The sequence below is a fragment of the Macrobrachium rosenbergii genome, chromosome 51 (assembly GCF_040412425.1).
Source record: "Macrobrachium rosenbergii isolate ZJJX-2024 chromosome 51, ASM4041242v1, whole genome shotgun sequence".
In the NCBI taxonomy this organism is placed as follows: Eukaryota; Metazoa; Arthropoda; class Malacostraca; order Decapoda; family Palaemonidae; genus Macrobrachium; species Macrobrachium rosenbergii.
Genome location: NC_089791.1, coordinates 35,080,574 through 35,102,382, shown reverse-complemented (window position 1 = coordinate 35,102,382; position 21,809 = coordinate 35,080,574). Strand labels below are relative to the sequence as shown.

Sequence of the window (21,809 nt, the reverse complement as noted above, 5' to 3'; positions counted from 1 at the left end):
CAGCACCACGATATGTTTCATCAGCACCTAGATATAGCACAAGGAACAAGCAATGTATCTATGATGCAAGGATGGTGCAGGATATGGAGATAAGTGCAGGTTTATGCACAAAGTGAATAAATATGAAGCTGGAAGAACAAATATAATGGAAAAGTTGGATTTTTTAATGTACGAATTTCTGAAATGAAAAAAGATCAACATCAAAACAGAAAGAGACATGGGAAATCCTATTATTACCCATATTAGATAATGGAGATAATATGCAAAACAATCATAGTGATGAATGCGCAGGGTCTAGTTTTGAGTAACTCAAAAGAAAGATAGAGTTCTTAGAAGAACTAACCCAAAATGAAAAAATAGAAATATTGAATATAAGTGAAACCTGGTATTCCCAAGAGACTGGTAATGATGACCAGATAAAGGGTTTCCAAACTTATAGATCAGATAGAAAAAATAGAAAATCAAGGGGAACCGCGATATATGGGAGAGATGCCAATCAAGGAAAAAATCTGTGAGAAATATAGTAACACAGAATGTGAATTAATAGCGGTAGAATTTGAATCTGAAAAATTAGTGAACATTGTAATATATAGACCCCCTAATACTAAAGAGTTTGACATAATAATTGAAAAAACTGGATGAAATATGTAGAAATCACAAGGATTGGACTATACTCCTAACTGGAGACTTTAACTTTCTTTTGTAGAATGGAAAGAACGAATAGAGACTGTGGTTGTATTTATACATATAAAAAAGAGAGCAATAGTAGTGCAGAAGATAAGAGGCAATTTGAAAAGCTATTAGATATGCTACTAGAAACATAACATTCAGCAAATAAATCACCTACCAACAAGAAAGGATAATATTTTAGACCTAGTATTTGTGAATGAGTGAACTATGTTAAAGAAATAATAGTATATAACATTTATATTTCGGACCATAATGTCATAGAACTAACAGTCCGTTCCAGAACATACGAAACAAAGAAAAGCAAGAGACGAAAAATGGGAAGGATATGGGAAAATACAATTTCTATAGTAAGAATATAAATTGGTCAAAAATAAATGAAGAATTAAACAAAGAATGGGAAAACATATTTGTAAGTGATGATATACAGGTAAATACTGATATATTATATAAAAATATTAGAGGAAATAGTGGAAAATATATACTGAAGAAAAAGTAAGCATCAGTCAAGGAATTCCAAGAGACAGAAGGATCTTGTTCCAGAAAATTAGAAAGTGGAAAAAGCTCTTGCAAAAGAAAAGAATGCATGGAAAGTGATGGAACTAAAAGTAAGATAGAAATGCAGAACAAAAGATTATACAATCAAAAGAAATGAAAATGGAACCTAGAAGAAATGACACTACAAAAATATCAAGCAAAATTCCTAAAATTTTTTATTCATATGCAAAAAAGATGAATAAAATAAGAGAGAAATAGGCCTCTAAGAATTGAAGAGTTAACGGGCTGAAAAAAGGAAATATGTAAATATTAGCAGAAAGATATAAGAGTGAATTTACACCCAGAATTGACAATGAAGATAATGATACAGAAATAAGAGATGAAAAAATACTGAATTTATCAGATATAGATATTACAGAAGCCGATATTTGCAGGCTATTAATGAAATTAAAAATGGATCAGCAGCAGGACCAGATGGAGTACCTGCCATATTGTTAAAGAAAGTGGTTCATTCAATCGCAAAGCCGCTAGCAATATTATTAAGGCAAAGTATAGATACAGGCAAGATTTATGATGAGCATAAATTAGCATATATTACTCCTACTTTCAAAAGTGGTTCAAGACTAGAGGCAAGTAATTATAGGCCTCAGAGTCTGACATCTCATATTATGAAAGTATATGAAAGGGTAATGAAAAAAATATAATGAAACATTTAATGAAAAATAGATTGTTCAATATAGGACAACATGGTTTTGTACCCGAAAAAGTACACAAACCCAACTGTTAGTCCACCATGAAAGCATATATAAAAATATGATAAATGAAAAGATACAGATGTGGTTTACCTAGACTTTGCAAAAGCTTTTGACAAGGTAGATCATAATATATTAGCGCAAAAAATTAGAAACATAACATTGTTGACAAAGTAGGAAGATGGATAAAAGAATTTTTAAAATAGAAAACAGATAGTGATTGCAAACGATGAGAAATCGGATGAAGCTACGGTAATATCCGTGTACCACAGGGTACGTGTTAGCTGCATTGCTGTTTGTGATTATGATTGCAGACATAGACAGTAATGTTAAGGACTCAGTAAGAAGTTTCAGATGACACAAGAATAAGTAGAGAAATTGCCTGTGATGAAGATAGGAACTACTACAAAGAGACCTAAACAAAATATATAAATGGGCAGAGATAAATAGGATGGTATTTAACTCTGATAAATTTGAATCAATGAACTATGGTGATAAAGTAGGAATGCTATATGCATATAAAGGACCCATTGTATGAGACAATCACAAACAAGGAAGCAGTTAAAAGACCTTGGTGTGATGTTGAATAGAATATGTTATGCAATGATCAAATAGCAATTCTATTGGCAAAATGCAAAGCAAAAATGGGAATGTTGTTCCGCACTTCAAAACTAGAAAGCTGAAAACACATGATTATGCTTCTTATAAAACGTACGTACGCAGTCCACTTGAAATATTGCAATATAATATGGTACCCACACTACCAAAGGATATTGCACAAATAGAGAGTGTACAAAGGTCATTTACAGCTAGAATAGAAGAAGTTATGACCTTGACTACTGGGAAAGACTACAATTTCTTAAATTTATATAGTCTTGAAAGGAGAAGAGAACGCTTACATGGTAATTCAAGCATGGAAACAGATAGAAGGGAATTACCGAAAACATCATGGAACTAAAATTATCAAAAGAGCAAGCAGAGGTAGATTAATAGTGCCAAAAACTATACCAGGAAAATTAAGGAAAGCACACAGACATTAATCCACACGCACCAGCATCGATATTAAGCGTCTATTCAATGCGCTACCAGCTCATCTGAGGAACATAACAGGAGTGAGCGTAGATGTGTTTAAGAATAAGCTCGACAAATATCTAAGATGCATCCCAGACCATCCTAAGACTGGAAGATGCAAAATATACGGAAGATGCGTTAGCAACTCTCTGGTAGACATCAAAGGTGCCTCACACTGAGGGACCTGGGGCAACCTGAACGACCAGGCGTCCAGGTTGTAAGGATCTGAAAGATCTGAAGTAATCCTATTCTCTCTCTGTTATAAGAGATCCACAAAAAGTTATCTTCCCGGAAAGGTTCATTGACCACGCGGTGAATTATAAATGAACTATGAGGCAAAGGGTAGCCATACAAAATAAAAAAATACTCACTTGTTTTTAACTCATTTTGATGCGTTTTCAGCCGTTTCTGCAGACAAATGAAATGCGTGAAATTTACGGAATTAATTTATCTTTTAGTTCCGCCGAACAGAGAATTCGAAAAGGAAAGAACCGTAGTACGGAAACGTCGTTTTAGGGAGAGTTAAAGAAAACTATTGTGCCGGCTTTCTCTGTCCGTCCGCACTTTTCCGTCCGCACTTTAGAGTACGTCCTCAGACTGGAGAAGATAATAGAGGTTAGACGGAAGCTGAAAATTGATATGTTGAAAATCACCCTCCAATCATCAATCATACCGAATTGCAGCCCTGTAGCCTCAGTAGTTTTTATTTCATTAAAGTTAGTCATAATCATGCTTCTGGCAACGATATAGGATAGGCACCACCGGGCCGTGGTTAAAGTTTCATGGGTTGCGGGAAGAGAGAGCATTATACCGAGAGGGTTGAAAGATAAGTCTATTTTCGGTGGCCTCGATTGTGCGCTGTAGCGGCTGTACGGACAACTCGATTGCGCCGAAGAAACGTCTGCGCTTGTTTACTTGTGTGTGTGTTTTTTTTTTTTTAACAGAGTTGAACGCCCTGTGGTATTATGATGTCAGTGGAGAAATACGAAGGCTTCGTAAATGACCGCCTGGTTGGTGTTTCTCAGTCGCCTAATTAAGTTTTCCTTTGCGCTTTCTGGGAGATCCATTATAATCTTTAGCACGCTTTCAAGATGGCGGACTCATCTGTCATCCGATAACCGAAAGACAATGTATCGTTTTAATTTTCAAAAAACATTAAGAACGTTTGACTTAACTGAGAAATCGGTTTCCGTGTGCATCATTTTGGACCAAAATGTTTAAAACATATACTTCAGCATATAAAATAAAATTATTTGCATTTGGATTAATTCTTGGTACATTCTAAGAATGGGTCCATTTTTTGTTAAAGCTGATACGTTGCTAAATAAAGTTGATACATGTATCTTATTAAACCTTAGTATTTATATATATATATATATATATATATATATATATATATATATATATATATATATATATATATATATATATATGTATATGTATATATATAATGTATGTGTGTTTCTGTTCATAAGCGGATCTCATGATATGGTCTGAAAATGATGGCTATCAATAAAAATGACGTTAATATTTTAAAATTCTCTCATCCACTATTCTGCGTCCCTAACCATTTTTATTATCCAAGAGTTCTGTTGAACGGCTGAGGTAATAATTCCCATAATTCCCGTAATTCTGACAATTTTACTTTTTCTCTTTCAACTCTGGCTCTAGTGGATAATTTATATATATATATATATATATATATTTTATATTTATAATTTAGAAATATATTTTGATATTACATATATATATATATATATATATATATATATATATATATATATATATATATATATATATATATATATATATTTTGTATTGAAGAAAACGTTGATTTCCTTCCAATAATAATAATAATCATTGAGAAAATTATTTGTCAGTCAAATTTTCAATGACCGTCTCTCTCTCTCTCTCTCTCTCTCTCCTCAACTCTCTCTCTCTCTCTCTCAAAAATATTTTGTTACTTTTGAAGTTTAATGGAGACATGTAACTGGAAACATATGTTGTATCATGATAATGAGAGGTAAAATTTTGAAATATACTCTGAGAATTTAAAGAGATGACACAAAAGAGCTAAGAGCAGATACAGAGAGAGAGAAGGTGCCAGATCTGTATCTAATACCCTCTCTCTCTCTCTCTCTCTATCTCTCTCTCTCTCTCTCTCTATCATCTCTAAGCTCCAGAGAGAGAGATGAAGAGCAGAGCCATTTAAGTTCCTAAAAGCAACACACAATGAAAATGACACAAACACTACCTTTAGGAGGGACATACACTCGAGACCAAGTATAAATGAATATTCATAAGTCGTTGCTCCCAAAAGAGTGTAATTAGACGTCCGTTCACGGGAAATATTTCCTATAAAGACAAAACAAGGGGACGCCGGAACCCCGACGACCACGATTACAACAGAAAACTGGAAAGATTAAAATAGCAGTCTCGTGGATGCGTCGACTTTGATCCTGTCTGTCTCGGGAAAAAAAAAAAACTGAGCCAAAAAAAAAAAATAACATCCCTGTTATTCAACTTCAGCTGAACATGCATATTCCTAAATTATGAACGCAGTCTTTTCTTATTGTTTAGACAGAAAGGAAAAAAAAAAGATGCAGAGAGTGAGAGAAAGTACGGAGAATCGGGAACAATAACAGCAGAACACAAAGCAGCATAAAATGTGAAATGGGAGGCAGGCAGACAAAGGCGTTTAAAAGATGCATTCCTTTCAGGAAAAGAGCAAAAAAGAACATAAACTGGCTTTCAAAATCCATTTGCGAGAACATTAAGTGCAAAAGTGAAAGAAGATAAAACTAAATGTTATGAAGCCTTAATAAAAAGAAACTGTATTATTTTTTTTTTTTCAAGAAACTGTAATGCATAGTAGGTAACTTCAAAAAAATGTTTAATGTTGATGCATTTTTTTTGTTGTTTGTAATTCAAAAATTATGATTGTCTTCAAGATGAATACAGGAAAATGAACACCTTTCATACATTAACATAGCTCCAAAAACCAAGTTCTACAAGTGCAAAAGACTGTCTTCAAGAAAATTATTCTGTTAAAATAGAAATCTACCAACTCTGAACATTTTTGTGTTTTCAATACACAAACACACACACACACACACACACACACAGACATATTATATAATTATATATATATATATATATATATATTATTATATATATATATTATTATAAATATATATGTATATATAAAGGCAATGTGATGAAGGAACAACAGAGTGGTTCTAACCTCTTCGTTGTTTCACTCTTTCCCTTCTCGCATTTCCTTTATTTATACATTCATCACGTTCATTATCTTTGGATTCAGTTATACGTGACATACATACATACACATACATACATACATACATACATACATACATACATAAAGATTCTTCATTATATATATATATATATATATATATATATATATATATATATATATATATATATATATATATATATATATCTTTCAGTCATTCTGAGAGGAGAAAATCAGTTGTTAAGTCTTGTAGCAGCAATAGTAACAGAGAGTGGAGGAGATTTGCATTTTATCAGTTTGTAGAAGTGGCTGAGAGAGAGAGACCCCTGTCAGAGAGTGATAAAATCTAAATAGGAGAGAGAACAATCGAGATTATTATAATGCCTATGTAGTCACCACATTCAGTCAGGTCAACTTTCTGTGGTACTTTTGTTTGACCTAGATTCACAATCAGAGAGCTTTGTTAGAGAGAGAGAAGAGAGTGTTTTCAGGTATGTTAATTCTGTGGTAATTCCATCATAACTAGGTACTTACTGTCTCCTAGGTTTCTCAATTACGGATTCCACTCAAAAAGCCATGGATGTATTCATTAGTATATTCAGATCTCTCTCAACTTAGGGTATTTCAGTAGTCCAAATATCCCTCTCATATCTCTTGTTCACGATCCTCTAAAAATGTCCCGCCCGATGTTGTCTTCTCCTGGTGATGTCATTATTGACCCAAACCTCGTTTTGACAGGTATTTTCCCCTTTTTCTTCTCATAAATGTATATTGCATTAATCTGATTCTTCTCAGTTCTTCATTGACGGGTTGGTATCTCTCTCAGCTAACACTCTGCTGGTCCAGCGATCGATTCTCCGACCTCCTTGAAGAATTAAAGGGTTATTTCTGGTGATAGAAATTCATTCCTCGTTGTAATGTCGTTCTCTTCCATAAGCTGTAGGTCCCGTTTAGGTAACCATGTTCTCAGTCTTTCAAAATAAATCTAATACTGTCCATCATCTTCGATAGTCTCTCCTGCCTCTTTTTGGTCTTCGTTGAACTTCAGCCGGTTCTATTTTGCGTTCTATCTTTCCTTCCCGGTTCCATAATCATAGTGGAATGGAATGGAATGGAACCGAATCGAATATAGAGTTTAGGATTAAATGCCAAACAAGAGAGAAATGAGGTCAGAGAGTTGGAAATGAAAGTGATTGTTTGTTGGTTTGAAAGGGTAACAGGAGTGAAAACACTCATCTTTGACGCTGAATCAATTGTTAGGGAAGGATGATTAGCCTTTGAAAGATGAAGAAAGAGAGAGATGAATGGAGAGTACAGTAGAATGAAGGAGAGAGAGAGAGAGGCCGAAGGGACGCTGAAAGAAATTAAACCTACAACACTGCCCCGTGACAAAGCTTTAATAACTAAACAAACCACGGGTCATTAGTAATCAAGCCTTTCTTAGTCTTCCATTTAAATCATTGCTGACTCTTGAGTCTGTTAATTTTCTTTATTAATCACACTCTCTCTATTAATGCAATATACTTGACGAGACGATTTGTTAAGGACTTCGTTCTTTTGGGGGGGCAATATTTTTTACTTTAAATAACCAGCAGTGTTATGAGTGGGGGTGATTTATTTGATGAATATCTATTAATATGTGTAGGATCTCGGCCGAATATTTTCGCGGTGATTTGGACCATAAATATTGTCGGGGATCGTGTCGAGAGATACCACGTGAGAGCAGTGTGAGACAGAGAATTGGTAGAGAGAGAGAGATGGACACTATTAGTTGTTTAGTTATCAATTTTTGATATTATTTTGATATCATGGATGATCAATCTGGTTTTTAGTTTTCTCTCTATTGTCCTTAGTCTCGTCCGTCCGCACTTTTCTGTCCACCCCGGATCTTTATAAATTACTGAGGCTAGAGGACTGCAAACCTGGTATGTTGATTGTCCACCCCTCCAGTTAAACCATAAATTGCAGCCCCCTAGCCACAGTACCTTTATTTTATTTAAAGGTTAAACCATTAACCATGATAAACCATTGGCAACTTGATAAACAGAATAGGCCACCACCGGGCCATAGTTAAAGTTTATGGGCCTCGTAAACTCAAATCATTTACCGAGACCGCCGAAAGATAGATCTATAAACCGGTGGCCTTGATTGATAAACATGTAAACCACAGAAAAACTCGATTGCGCCAGAATTCGGCGCATTTTACTTTTTTTTTCGTTGTAAAACTATCTAGCAAATTTGTTTTGTCTTGCAATCATAGACCACAACTTAAACAGTGAACAAGGCTGTTAAACCAAAAATAATCCCCTAAACGCGAATAAATCTATACATATCATCAGAAAAATTTACCGTTCATAGCGAACATGCGCGAAAGAAGAAAATGTCAATTACTTTTACAAAAGAAAATTTCATTTTCATATCGTAGGGGAACATAACGGAAAGTACTATTCACCCCTCAAGGATGCGCCTGAAAATTTAGGAAAGGGGCATTTTGGCCACCCTTTAAACCGAAACTAATATTTGATAATTTAATTTTTTTCATCCATTATAAACTCGGATTTTTCCACTGTAAATGATATGATCTGACAACCTCAGTAATCTCTGTCCCGGCCTTCATCTGATGATCTGTGCAACTTTATTTGCGTTGTTACAAAAGGTAGTACATCTAATATTTATAATAATAATAATAACAGTGCATCTCATGCGGTGCACTGTAGGCATGACTTAAAGTTCTTTGCAGCGTGCCCTCGGGCCCTAGCTGCAACCCCTTTCGTTCCTATTACTGTACCTCCTTTCATATTCTCTTTCTTCCATCTTACTTTCCTCAGCCGTCTCATAACAATTGTTTCATAGTGCAACTGCGAGGTTTTCCTCCTGTTACACCTTTCAAACCTTTTACTGCCAATTGCCGTTTCAGCGCTGAATGACCTCATAGGTCCCAGTGCTTGGCCTTTGGCCTAAATTCTATATTCAATGCAAGTCTACACCATTCACCGTCTGTTCACGTTTTGCGGGTGATGACATATTCCTGAACGCAATGAAATTGCAGATTACAAGAATGCTGTAATTCAAGTACGAAAACAGTTATGATTAAAAATTATTTTTAATTTTAAAAGTGAGACACCTTGAAATCAAGACATCTCATTTTAAGAATTACAGATAATTTTGATTTTAAATTTTCGTAATCCATATCCTTCATCATTTCATAACGAAGAAGAAAATTGGTCTGCTGTTACTTTCCTGATCGGCTTCTTTTTTTTATTTTGAAAATTAAGATGAAGGTATATAAGAATTAACTTTAGCCTTGGGAGGTGATTGTAATTTTAATATCCTTAAAGACTGTAGTTCAGTTCACATATTAATACGACTAGTTAACGAACATCAAAACACTACACTATACAGTTAATTTATAAAAGATTAACTCATTCCAGGAATCTGGAATAATACTCTTTCAATAACACCTAGATAACCTGGAGGTACGGAACAGATACGTATACACGTCACCGAAACACTGGAAATGCATTAATAGGAGAATCTGCTTTAAATGGTCGGGGTAAGATATTCAGTGGTCTAGGCTTCCTGAATTATGTAAAACTGGCAGGTGAAGACTGGCGTATATCACTTCAGACCTCCCGTTGTTCGCTAAAATATTCTTCGAAGTGTTACGTATATATGTATATACACCTTACCTTGTTCCCTTTGAGAACTGTCAATGGTAGATGAATCGTGGATTTTTTCTTCACAGTATTCCAGTTATGTAATATATAAATGTATATATATATATATATATATATTAATATATTTGCATAACTGGGATTATATTTGAATTATATATATATATATATATATATATAAATATATATATATTATATATGTGTGTGTTGCATTTTATATATATATATAATATATATATATATAATATATATATATATATATATATATATATATATATATATATATATATATATAATGATTTCACAAACATGAAGGTGGAAATGTCATTTAATTTTAGATTCACTCAACTACGGAATAACGACCATTCGAGGGTTCGAGTCTCGTGGGTGACGAATCGCTTATCACTTACAGATTCCCTTTCCGTAGACGTTATTCGAGGTTCAGTGAATTTGATACTGAACGACATTTGTAGCTCGATGTTTGTGTATACGAAAAAGTCTCGGTGTGCGAGACAGATATGAAAGCGTATATACTTCGGACTTGAAAGCCATAAATGTTAAAGCACTAGGATGGGTCTATTCCGCCTGTTTTGAAATGTATCTGAATTCGACAGATATGTGAAAGACTCTATGGTGCATCACTGTGTTGTCGCCGGAAATAATGAGTAAAAGGCTACAACAATGTAAATGAGAAACTGTATTTTTCCAAAATACAAAAAAGGTTAAAGAAAAGGGGAGCTTTGGACCGTCTGGACAACGGTCCTCTTCAGCCAAGGACCGTTGAAGAGGACCACATCGGAACTCCCCATATTTTTTAACCTTTTTTTGCATTTTGGAAAAACGCAGTCTCTCATTTGCATTATTGTGGCTTTTCACTCATTATGTATAAGAACGATCTGGAATAGACATATCCTTCTCTTCATGGACATAGAGCAGTTAATATGACAGCTCATGATACGGAATTCAACAACTGTTTAAATATAGGGAATCTTCCAACGTTTGTGTACTGTGTTTAATAAACAAATATCCATATTAATAAACAAATATCCATATGAATATATAAATATACACTTACAGGTATCAGCGTCATATCCCATACTTTTCATACGAGAGAGAGAGAGAGAGAGAGAGAGAGAGAGAGAGAGAGAGAGAGAGAGAGAGAGAGAGAGAGTTTCCTTTCCAAAGAGAGAGTAAACCCAGGGCGAAGGCCATGGCCATCTATAGCACGTGCCCCTGGCGCTCTCAGTGGCCACTCGGTAATATCCACTAATTTCAAGGCATTACATTCCATCCCTAGAGAAGGGTCGAGAGACCCTGAATTGGCCCAGATGTTTTTTGGTGTAATTAGAGAGAGGATGGTGATGCAGGCAATCGAGGGTGATTTGCTCTGTAAAAATATTCATATTATTATTATTATCTCTTCTTATTCTCTCTCTCTCTCTCTCTAGGCCCGTAAAGAGTATAGTGCCGCCAGTGCTAATTACAGAAATCATATTAGGCATTACTGTAATGGGTCTGTGCAGTCCAATGAAATTACAAAGCAGTTTTTTCAACTGCTTTCATTCCTTTCACTGTAGCCCTATAATCGTTCCTCTTTTCTTCCATCTGACTGTCCAGATATTACAATTGATGCATAGTGCAATTATTTTTAGGTTTTCCTCCTGTTACACCTTTCAAACCAATTTTACTGCCAATTTCCGGTTCATTGACTGGCCTTGTTGCCCGATTCGAATCGACATGTATGCCTAAAATCTCTCTCTCTCTCTCTCTCTCTCTCTCTCTCTCTCTCTCTCTCTCTCTCTCTCTCTCTCTCATCTCTGCTCTAAAATCTCTCTCTCTCTCTCTCTCTCTCTCTCCTCTCTCCTCTCTCTCTCTCTCTCTCTCTATGCCACAAATCTCTCTCTCTCTCTCTCTCTCTCTCTCTCTCTCTCTCTCTCTCTCTCTCTCTCTCTCTCTCTCTCTCTCTCGTGCACACATCACTAAGGAACGATTTCATAGGGGAAATGGATGTATATCTTAGTTTAAGGCTGGCCCGAGGGATTAGATTTATTTTTACGTGGCTTAGAACCAATTGGTTACCTAGCAACGGGACCTACAGCTTATTGTGGAATCCGAACCACATTATAGCGAGAAATTAATTTCTATCACCAGAAACTAATTCCTCTTGTTCTTCGCTGGCCGGTTGGAGATTCGAACTCGCGACCAACGAGTGGTAGCTGAGAACGGAACCCGCTCACCCAGCGCGGAACTTTCATAAGGGAAAAACATATGTGGTGACGACAAGGTTCATCGTTACGATTTGCTATCGGTTGTGAGCATTATCGTCAGTGAAACTAATCCTTGCTAATTTAACGCAGTTGTCATAAATAAAATTCAGCTCAAAATTTGCCGTACTCTGTTATAATTTGCAGTGACTGCAAAGACTTTTGCGATCATGGACTCGGACTTTTCTATTTTCGAACCGTAGGCGCCATAACATCAAGAAACAAAGGATATCGCAAGGGAATCTTTTTCTCCCAGAGAACAAAAAAAGGGTGCTTATCCGAACAGAGAGAGAGAGAGAGAGAGAGAAGGGAGAGAGAGAGACCCCTAATGATCTGTCATTCTTTGACATGAGAGCTTCGAATACTAATATATATTTCAGTATTGACTATTGGCTTCCCTAGTTCATTCATAGGGCCCCTTCACCTCCAGTTATGATAACAGGGAGAGAGAGAGAGAGAGAGAGAGAGAGAGAGAGAGAGAGAGAGGGTAATGATATTATATATATATATATGTATACATATATATACATATGTAAATATTGTACATGTATAACATGTATATATATATATATATATATATATATATATATATATATATATATATAATTACCGTCAAATGTTGCTCAGAGGATGCGTCCTCAAACAGGCCAGTAATATTGTCTGAGCGTCTCTTTAATCAATGCCATTAACTAATTGCCGAATGTTGTTCTAAACATAACGCACACTCGTTGCAGGATCCCTGTTGCAGTCTCGAATGTCAGCAATCATCAGCATCTCTTTACTCAATGGAAATGTCGTTTGAAGGACTTTCCAAGAACCCTGTTACGTATATATTGATGAAGAGTATCAGCCAATGGAGAATTCTTTGCGAATGCGTGTTCTTCTGCTCTTCAGTCAGCAAAGTCTCGAAATCTGGCGACGTGAAAGTGGTATTGTAAGAGTGTGAATTCCATATTTTTACGAAAAGGAAAAACTTGACCGAACCAGTGAAAGTAACGCAGGTAAAAGCGTGAGGTCCCTTTTTCGTCGTAAACCGAGGTCACTAAAAAGCTGTAAAAGTCTCCCTTTCCAGCAAACAATTCTTTGAAGTTAGAATGCTGATTTTTTTGCCATCTCAACTCCAGATCACCCGGAATGCTTTTGTGTCGAGAGCTGAAAAAGAATTGCGTGATACACAACGCAGAATTCGCGTGGAAATTTGTTATTTAGTGCCGGCATGAAAGGCCTTTGTAGCGAAGAGATGTTCAGTGCTTTTGTAGCGAACGCGCCCTGTACACAAGCGGCCGAGGTATTTATTATGGTTGTTTATACGAATCACAGTTCCGTGAACATCATCCCATTTGCGATAGAATGTAAATGTAATGAGAGTTGCTTTTAAAGTCAGATGTTTCCAGCACTCTGGACATTTGGTGGTGTTTTGAAAGCGAAATACAATTGTGCAGTTGCTGGGGTGTCTGGTGCAATCGTATTTCTCGACAGTTTGTTTTCTTGGTTCTCTTTGTTATGACTTATCATTGTATATCTATACGCAGACCACTCACAAAACACACACACACACATATATATATATATATATATATATATATATATATATATATATATATATATATATATATATATATATATATATATATATATATATATCATAAGCATTAAATAAAAACAAGTACTGCCAACTACCATCTCATCCCATCTTGTAGTCGTTCGTGATGGAGAAAAAAGTAAAACAAATTGAAATAAGGTCGAGAAGCCATATACAAAAATTTTTCAGTCATTACAATTAACTCTGTGAAGAGAAAGGAAGTTTTAAGCATCGAAACGACATCACAGTACCCTACAGCCAGCTGCCAGGCGTTGGTCACTGTTCAGAAGACCAATGAAAACGCAGCATCAAGCTTCTCGTATTCTGATTGGTGTTGACGTCAGCGTTTAGCACTAATAGAGAATTCCCTGTCCCTCCCTCTAGTCTAGAGTCTCTAGACTGACTAGAGGCTCTAGTCAGTCTCCTGCTGCTTCGGTTTGTGTGTTTACGTCTTAGCTTTGGCTGCTCTTTTCCGTTGTTTCAGACACGAGGTTATTGAGATATTGGTAATACTTTTGGCAATGCTGAATGTATTACCGGTAATTAAAACGGTATGCGGTGAAAAAGCGAAGATACAGAAGTTACTGTTGGTAAGAGTGTAAATGATATATGGAGATCCTTCTGAGAGTGATTTTTCCCCGCCCCTTTCCGCAGAAAGAAGCCAGTGATGAGCCAGTTGGAAAAGAAAGATGTTCCACAAGGGTCTTCCAACGTGGGAAATCGAAGAGGAGCATTGCAAATGAAAAAAAAAATAGGAAATCGTGCCAGACAGATGAAATAAGAACGCTGCAAAAATAAAAAAAAGAAGTTTGGACCAAGAACAGGTAATTCACATATTCTTGGATGTCGGTGGCATATACCTGAGACCCAGATGGATGATGTCAAAGCTAAAGCTTCTGCCGCCTTTTTGACAAACTTGTTAACGGGCATTCTCAAATGCCATTAGGGGTGTACAGCTGCATATCGACCTATAATAATAAAAGGGGAGAAATGGGCCAGTTGATAGCAGTCGAGGATGCTCTGGCAATTGAAGCTGTCGTGGCACTCTACCCTTCAATCACCAAGTGATGATACTAACCATTTATGGACCTCGAGAGGATTTCCGGGCATTTTTCGCCAGTGAGTTTGGTGAGTGTTAGCTTTTATTTTTAAGAGCTCAGACAGAATAATAGTGATACAAGCGAACATGAAGTTAAAGTTTGGATAATATTTTTATAAAATATACAAATTGAAATGGAGGAACTTAATTACCGTCATTTTATCTGCGATGTCGAATATTCTTGTCTGAGTTCTTATCATTTGCCGTAGTATTAGTAATAATTGTTTTTCTACTTTTCCAAATTATTTAATCATGTATTTTCGCACTTATAAATTTTTTTTATCTGTTCTTCAAAGACCCATTTCAATTTTTTTATCTGTTCTTCAAAGACCCATTTCAGTTTTTTTGTCTTCTTCAAAGGCCAATTTCAATTTTCATTATGGCTTAAATCAAAACTGATTGGTGATCAATAATTATATTTGATTATTAATGGCTTATTTTATTAGTTGAGGATGCATATTTTTGCCTGTCGTCATACACAAGCTGTTTTTGCACAATACTCCCTGCTTAATAATACGTTAATTGCATAAATATTAAATAAATATTATAATAATACAGTTGACCATAAAAGCACGCACAAGTAGAAATTACTGGATACAGTCGTAGAGCGTGTTGTTTCAACAATCGGTCATTTAAGTGCATCGTGTTTTCTTCTGGCTGGCCCACGATTTCACCTTCAAACGTACAGATTGCAGAACACTGTATAAAAAGACACCACTCCAGTTAACTGCAACTCACCAGCAGGCTTTGGCATATTGCGAACCTTGGGACGCAATTTGCTGCAAACTTTGTTTTTGGCGATTGGACGCGGTCCGATCCGAGGCGCTGGCTTGCGCCCGCCACAGTTCGGTAAAATGAAATCAGTGTGGTGTTATGGCCTCAAAGAAAGGCCAGACGTCGGTGATGGATTTTGCGTTTACAATTTATATAGGCTATGCATATATAATATATATGAACAAAGTGATTTAAATCGAAATATATATACATATATATATATATATATATATATATATATATATATATATAATATATATATAATATATATATGTATATATATATATATAATATATATATATGTATATATATATATATATATATATATATATACTACTATTATTATATATTGTGAGTGCTGTGTGTAATATTGAGCAACATATCAGGGTAATGACAGTTAAGAAAACATTCGCCGAAGTACAAAACTCTTCATATAGTGCAAACATAAACCCGGTTTTAATATTCACCTCTGCCATTTGATACACATTCCTCTCTATGTCCTTATATACTCGTATAGCTACAACATTTTGGGTCCTTCATGCCTTAAATTTTTAAAATCTAACATTACAATAATATAAGAAAGCAGAATTGAAATTAGTATCAGGTCTGAAAAATTGAAGCCTCTCGAGATTCCTTTACTTGCGTTTAATAGGAAAGCGTCCAGGTTATGGAAAAGGTATTAGGAGAGGAGGAATTGAATTTTACCACATTAGGGCAAGGAATACGATATGAGATGTGCCTTTGATCTTTGTCGAACTCAAAGCCACGAGAAAAGGGAAGGGAGATCATACAAGATTCAGTTCAGTAGGATGGTTCCGGCTGGGTGATTCTTTAGGGGTATCGGTAATTGGACTTATATAGGAATTGGCTTTTCGTGGTATCTTGTGAAGGATCAATGCTGTATACTAAAAAGTGTATGGTCAAATGTATAAAGAATCTATGCTGTATACTAAAAGGTGTATGGTCAGATGTATGAAGAATCTATGCTGTATACTAAAAGGTGTATGGTCAGATGTATAAAGAATCTATGCTGTATACTAAAAGGTGTATGGTCAGATGTATGAAGAATCTATGCTGTATACTAAAAGGTGTATGGTCAAATGTATAAATACTTGTCATTATTCAAAATTTTAATTTTATTTTTATTTTTATTTATTTGTGATGTCCTTATCCCCTTGTACTGGAAGAGTGCTTTTATTGTTAATCTTAAATCGAAAAAAATTGTACTTCTAAATATAGTACGCTAAAATTGTATGTGAATTTTACAATTGAGAAAGTGGTAAAAAAATCCATGAATCTCGAGCTGATAAGTAAATCTCTTCAGAGAAGACGTTTAACTCATTAAAACATTCTTATGGGATTTAATTCTAAAAAAAAAATGTTTGGGTAAAAATCATATACGTAATATTGATACATATTCTCTATTCTTTCTGTTTTGTAGACCGGCAACATCTTTGTTATTCGAGGAACGCAGACCAAGATAATCATTTGTTAATGTAATGGAGAGAGTCTTGTGGAAATGTGATTGGAAAGGGACCTGTTGTGTTGGGAATTCGTGGTCCCCGAGAAATTGTTTGTGAATATACCCCGGGAAAGGAAAATGGTGGGGAAAGTGTTTGTCAGTTTGTGTGGTTTGTACAGAGAAGATTGAGGAGTAATTTCATGGATGGAATGGTGATAGGAAGGGGGTTGGGGTATATATTATTCTTGGTCAAGCAGTGGTAGTAAGGAAGACGAAGTTTAAGAAGGTAAGGGACAGAAAAGTGGACTAGAACTAGAACTGCATATATATATATATATATATATATATATATATATATACTATATATATATATATATATATATATATATATATATTATAATATATATATATATATATTATAATAATATATATGTATATATATACAATAATATATATAGAATATATACAATATATACAGATATATGATTTATATATATATATATATATATATATATATATATATATATATATATATATATATATATTTATATATACACATATACACATATATTCTAACTGAACGCGTGCTTCCAGAGTCATCATTTGTAATTCTCTTGATAGCCATTGCCAAACCGACTACCATTGCACTTAAATCAAGGGCCCAGGTTAGAATTCTGTTCGGGACAAATGCAGTTATTAGTGTTACGGTCTTGACAATCAGTAGCCATAATAATAATAATAATAATAATAATGGTAATAAAAATAATAATAATGTGAGTAATAAAAATCAACAATTATATAGTTACTATTAAAAAACCAAAGACTTTCAACACCTGAACGGTGTTCTCATCCAATGTTAACGTTAAAATGCAAGTGATGTAGTTTTCTTATGAGGGAAATAGTTTTTAAAGTAGGGGCAGGGCGAGAAGATAGTAGCCCATCACGGAAGATGCTGGTTAAGGTGTTATGTAATACCAAATTCAACGAGCAGTTGCGCCAATCTCTTGGTCTTCGTACTTGCGATGTTGCATCTGCCTGCACTGCATAAAAACTATTCATAAAACTACCATCTTTGCATTTGTTGATACTGATGGGAACACCGTTCGGGTGTTCGAGTCCAGTTTTTTTGCTGATTTCATATATAATCATGGATTTATTACTCAGATTGTTTTTCACGTAATTGTGAATCAGCAATAATAATAATAATAATAATAATAATAATAATAATAATAATAATAATAATAATAATAATAATAAAAGCGTTCTACCATTAGTAATGAAAATAATCATTGACTTAAAAAACAAGCCAAACAGACACCACGTTGATCAATTGGTATATAACAACCCTCTTGTTCTGATACAGTTTACTTATTTTCCATCAGTTCTCAAAGACTACCGTTTAACATGAACATTTAACTGCACTATAATCGCCTTTTACTCATTCATTTCATCAGTTTCTTTAATCAAATGAAATTGTATCAAGGTTATGTGATATAGAGCGGTGCTTATTTCACCTGTGTTGTTGCATGAATCAAAATTTGTTATTGTTGAAAAAAACAAGATATGTCAATCCGTGTCAACAGGTCAGCAAAATATGTTTTGAATGAAATGAATATTTAATTCAGCAAATGTCTGTCAAGGTTAATGTATCGTATCAATCCTGAATTGCCATGCAGATTGAATTTGCTATATAGTCACTAAATAAATAATAATTGTTGACTGTCAGTATTATCATGAATTTCAAATAAGACGAGTTATCATGGATATTTTTTCCATGAGAGGGGTTAGTGCCGTCAGTGCACCTCATGCAGTGTTTGTAGAGCATTACTTGGAGTTCTTTGTAGTGTCCCTTCGGCCCTAGCTGCAACTCCTTTCGTTCTTTTACCCGTACCTCTTTCATATTCCTCTTTCTTCCGTCTTACACCACCCTCTCCTAACAAGTGATTCATAGTGCAACTGCTTTAGTTTTTCCTCATATTTACACCTTTCAAACCTTTACTGTCAATTTCCGTTTCAGCGCTGAATGACCTCATAGGTTCAGTGCTTGGCCTTTGGCCTAAATTCCATATTCAATTAAATTCAATTCAACCATGGATATTTCCACTGGTACCTCGGTTTCAAGTAATCACGCTTGTCAAAATTACATTCATGGCAGTTCTGGATCTTTGCAGCCAAAGTTTGATATATATCTTTCAAATTCTAGAAAAGATTGGTTTCAGAATAGTTAAGATCAAACCAGTAATTGATATATTATTTTGGTAAGAGGCCTAAGCCCTTATAAAACTTGGGCTGCCATTCTTAATGTTACCTGTAGGTATTGCATAGTTGTCTTACACGTCATTATCAGACATGGTTTAGCCATTATCGGAAGCGTCGGAGAGATTATCTTTGGAGACCCTTGTTTTAATTATACAAGCACTCATTAAGTCTTTCCAGAAGGGGTGTTCCCGGAGTAGACGTGTATTCTAGTACCTCCGCGTTCCTTAGTTTGATAGTTTTAATCTTTACTCTCCTATCTTGGTAGAATGTCTTTAAATTTGTCGTGTTTTCTTTCAAATTGATTATTCCAAATTCACAAAGTTGTAATAGTTCTACCCTATAATTGTGTGAAGACTGTGAAATGCTTACTTTATTTTCGATATAACTAATTATATTTAAATCATATACCAGTGTAGTGATATTCTTAAGGTTATATGTATGTATATATATATATATATATATATATATATATATATATATATATATATATATATATATAATATATATTAATATATACATATATACATATATATATATATATATATATATATATATATATAATTATAATTATACAGTATGTACATTATATATATATATATATATATATATATATATATATATATATATATATATATATATATATATATATATATATAAACTTACGCCTGGATCAGGATCTCACATGAGTAAATGATCCTAGAAGATGGCTATGTCCAAAATAAGGCCTTTACACAATCTGAGATGAGATTTCTCAGAGCTGTGTGGTTTTGGTGACATAAATAAATGAAATGCCCTGTGGTACGATGAATAGCACCAACACACGACCATAGGAGGTCCCAGATTCAAATTCTGCGAGGACACACCCGTTTGGTCACGAACTAGTGCAATTATTTTCCCCTTGTAACTTAAGCGGTGTCCGATAGTTAGTCGACTGGTGTGGTTCACTGCCAAGTCTGAAGATGGGAACGCCAAGAAACTAGCTGAGAACTGGAATGGTAGTGCCTTCTGGATCCACCTACGAAAAATGCGCGCATACAGGAGTTGATTACATTAGCGTGTTTCCTTTTAAGAACCTTCGATGTGGAAATGGCCTCGGCAAACTGCTTCTCCTTAGATAAACGCAGCATAAATTCAGGCGATTCATTTCCGGCTCATAAATTGTCGGAACGCAGCGTATTTGCACTTCGTTAATCCCTAGCTGAATTTCATATCGGGAAGACCCATCGTTTATTCAGCTCCTAAGATATATGAAATGTTCAACACATGCGTCTTCATATATCATCCGGGAAATAATTCCAAATTACACGCTTGGTATTCCGAATGATATGTTACCTCCGATTACTTGATATTTCTCTGCGCCTTCCTTCGTTCCGTTAACCAGGATCCTGCTGTTGACTATCGTCTGGTTTGTTCTTAATGACCATAAATTCTTGTTATCAGTCTGTCTGTGTGTTGCTCTATTTCTCTTGGTCTGCATTCTTCAGATAAGCTGTAGAAAGTGACTGATTGTAGTTCATAATTTCATGAGCTATTTTCTCCTCACGAACTTCTTAGAGTAATACTGGAATATCATGTTTTTTGCTTTGGTTGTAACTTAACGCATTTAAATAAACGTATGTAGGCCTGTGTAGCATGTATGTATCACAGGGTAGAGCTATTACAACTTTGTGAATTTAGTAAAATCAATTTGAGAGAAATTGAGACGAATTTAAAGACATTCTACCACGATAGGAGAGTCAAGATTAGGAAGCTCAAACTAAGGAAGAGGGAGGTACCAGAATACACATGCGTATGTATGTATACATAATTTACATACATACATACATGGTATTTTCGTTTCGTTACCTGATAGGTGACAATAACTGAAAAAGTTTTCCATTGCAAGAAATGTTGCAAAAGGAACAATTGCCGCAAATCGTACATTGGATTTCTGTATTACCGCGTCATCATCAAATTTTTACTGGAAAATAAAAAAAAAAAAGGCTTTCACCCAATAAATTTTGATATATGTGAAAGTAAATAAACAATAGTCTGTAAGGCTAGAAATAAATTGACAAATAATTCCGTATCAGTAATTTCGACCAATTTTGAAATATGAAAATATGAACTACACGTGAATACAAAATAGCTGCAATTCCAAGCTACAAAAGGTAAATTATTCTCAGTGCTAATGGAGTTTATAAAAAGGATGAATTATGTTCAGCTGTGTCTCCGTTTCGACTGAAACTTCGAAATTTTGACAGCACTAGGCAAGGTCATTAATTTTTAGAAGGGTCAAATTTTCAGTCACTTGCAGTTCATTGATCAGGTTGCTTATGTGGCGGTATTATGAAATGAATGGTTGATACGAGAACTTTTTTTTTATCAAATTTTTAGTGTATTTTCCAAATTAAAAGGAAATGAAAACCTAATTTCAAAACTGTTATCCTCA

General features: G+C 34.7%; 1 protein-coding gene across 4 annotated transcripts in view; it reads left to right on the top strand.

The window, feature by feature from the left end:
- Window positions 1-21,809, top strand: part of LOC136833313 (uncharacterized) — a 531,995-nt gene that overhangs the window by 396,582 nt on the left and 113,604 nt on the right. For 2 of the 4 annotated variants that reach the window (XM_067095305.1, XM_067095304.1), the window contains exon 1: window positions 14,183-14,912. The exons of 1 other annotated variant lie outside the window; for it this stretch is intronic. In XM_067095305.1, coding sequence (XP_066951406.1) covers window positions 14,852-14,912 — 61 coding nt within the window. In that variant the 5' untranslated portion in view covers window positions 14,183-14,851. Of the gene's footprint in view, window positions 1-14,182; window positions 14,913-21,809 lie in introns of those variants that run through there. One more of the 4 variants, XR_010851414.1, reaches the window with a different exon arrangement.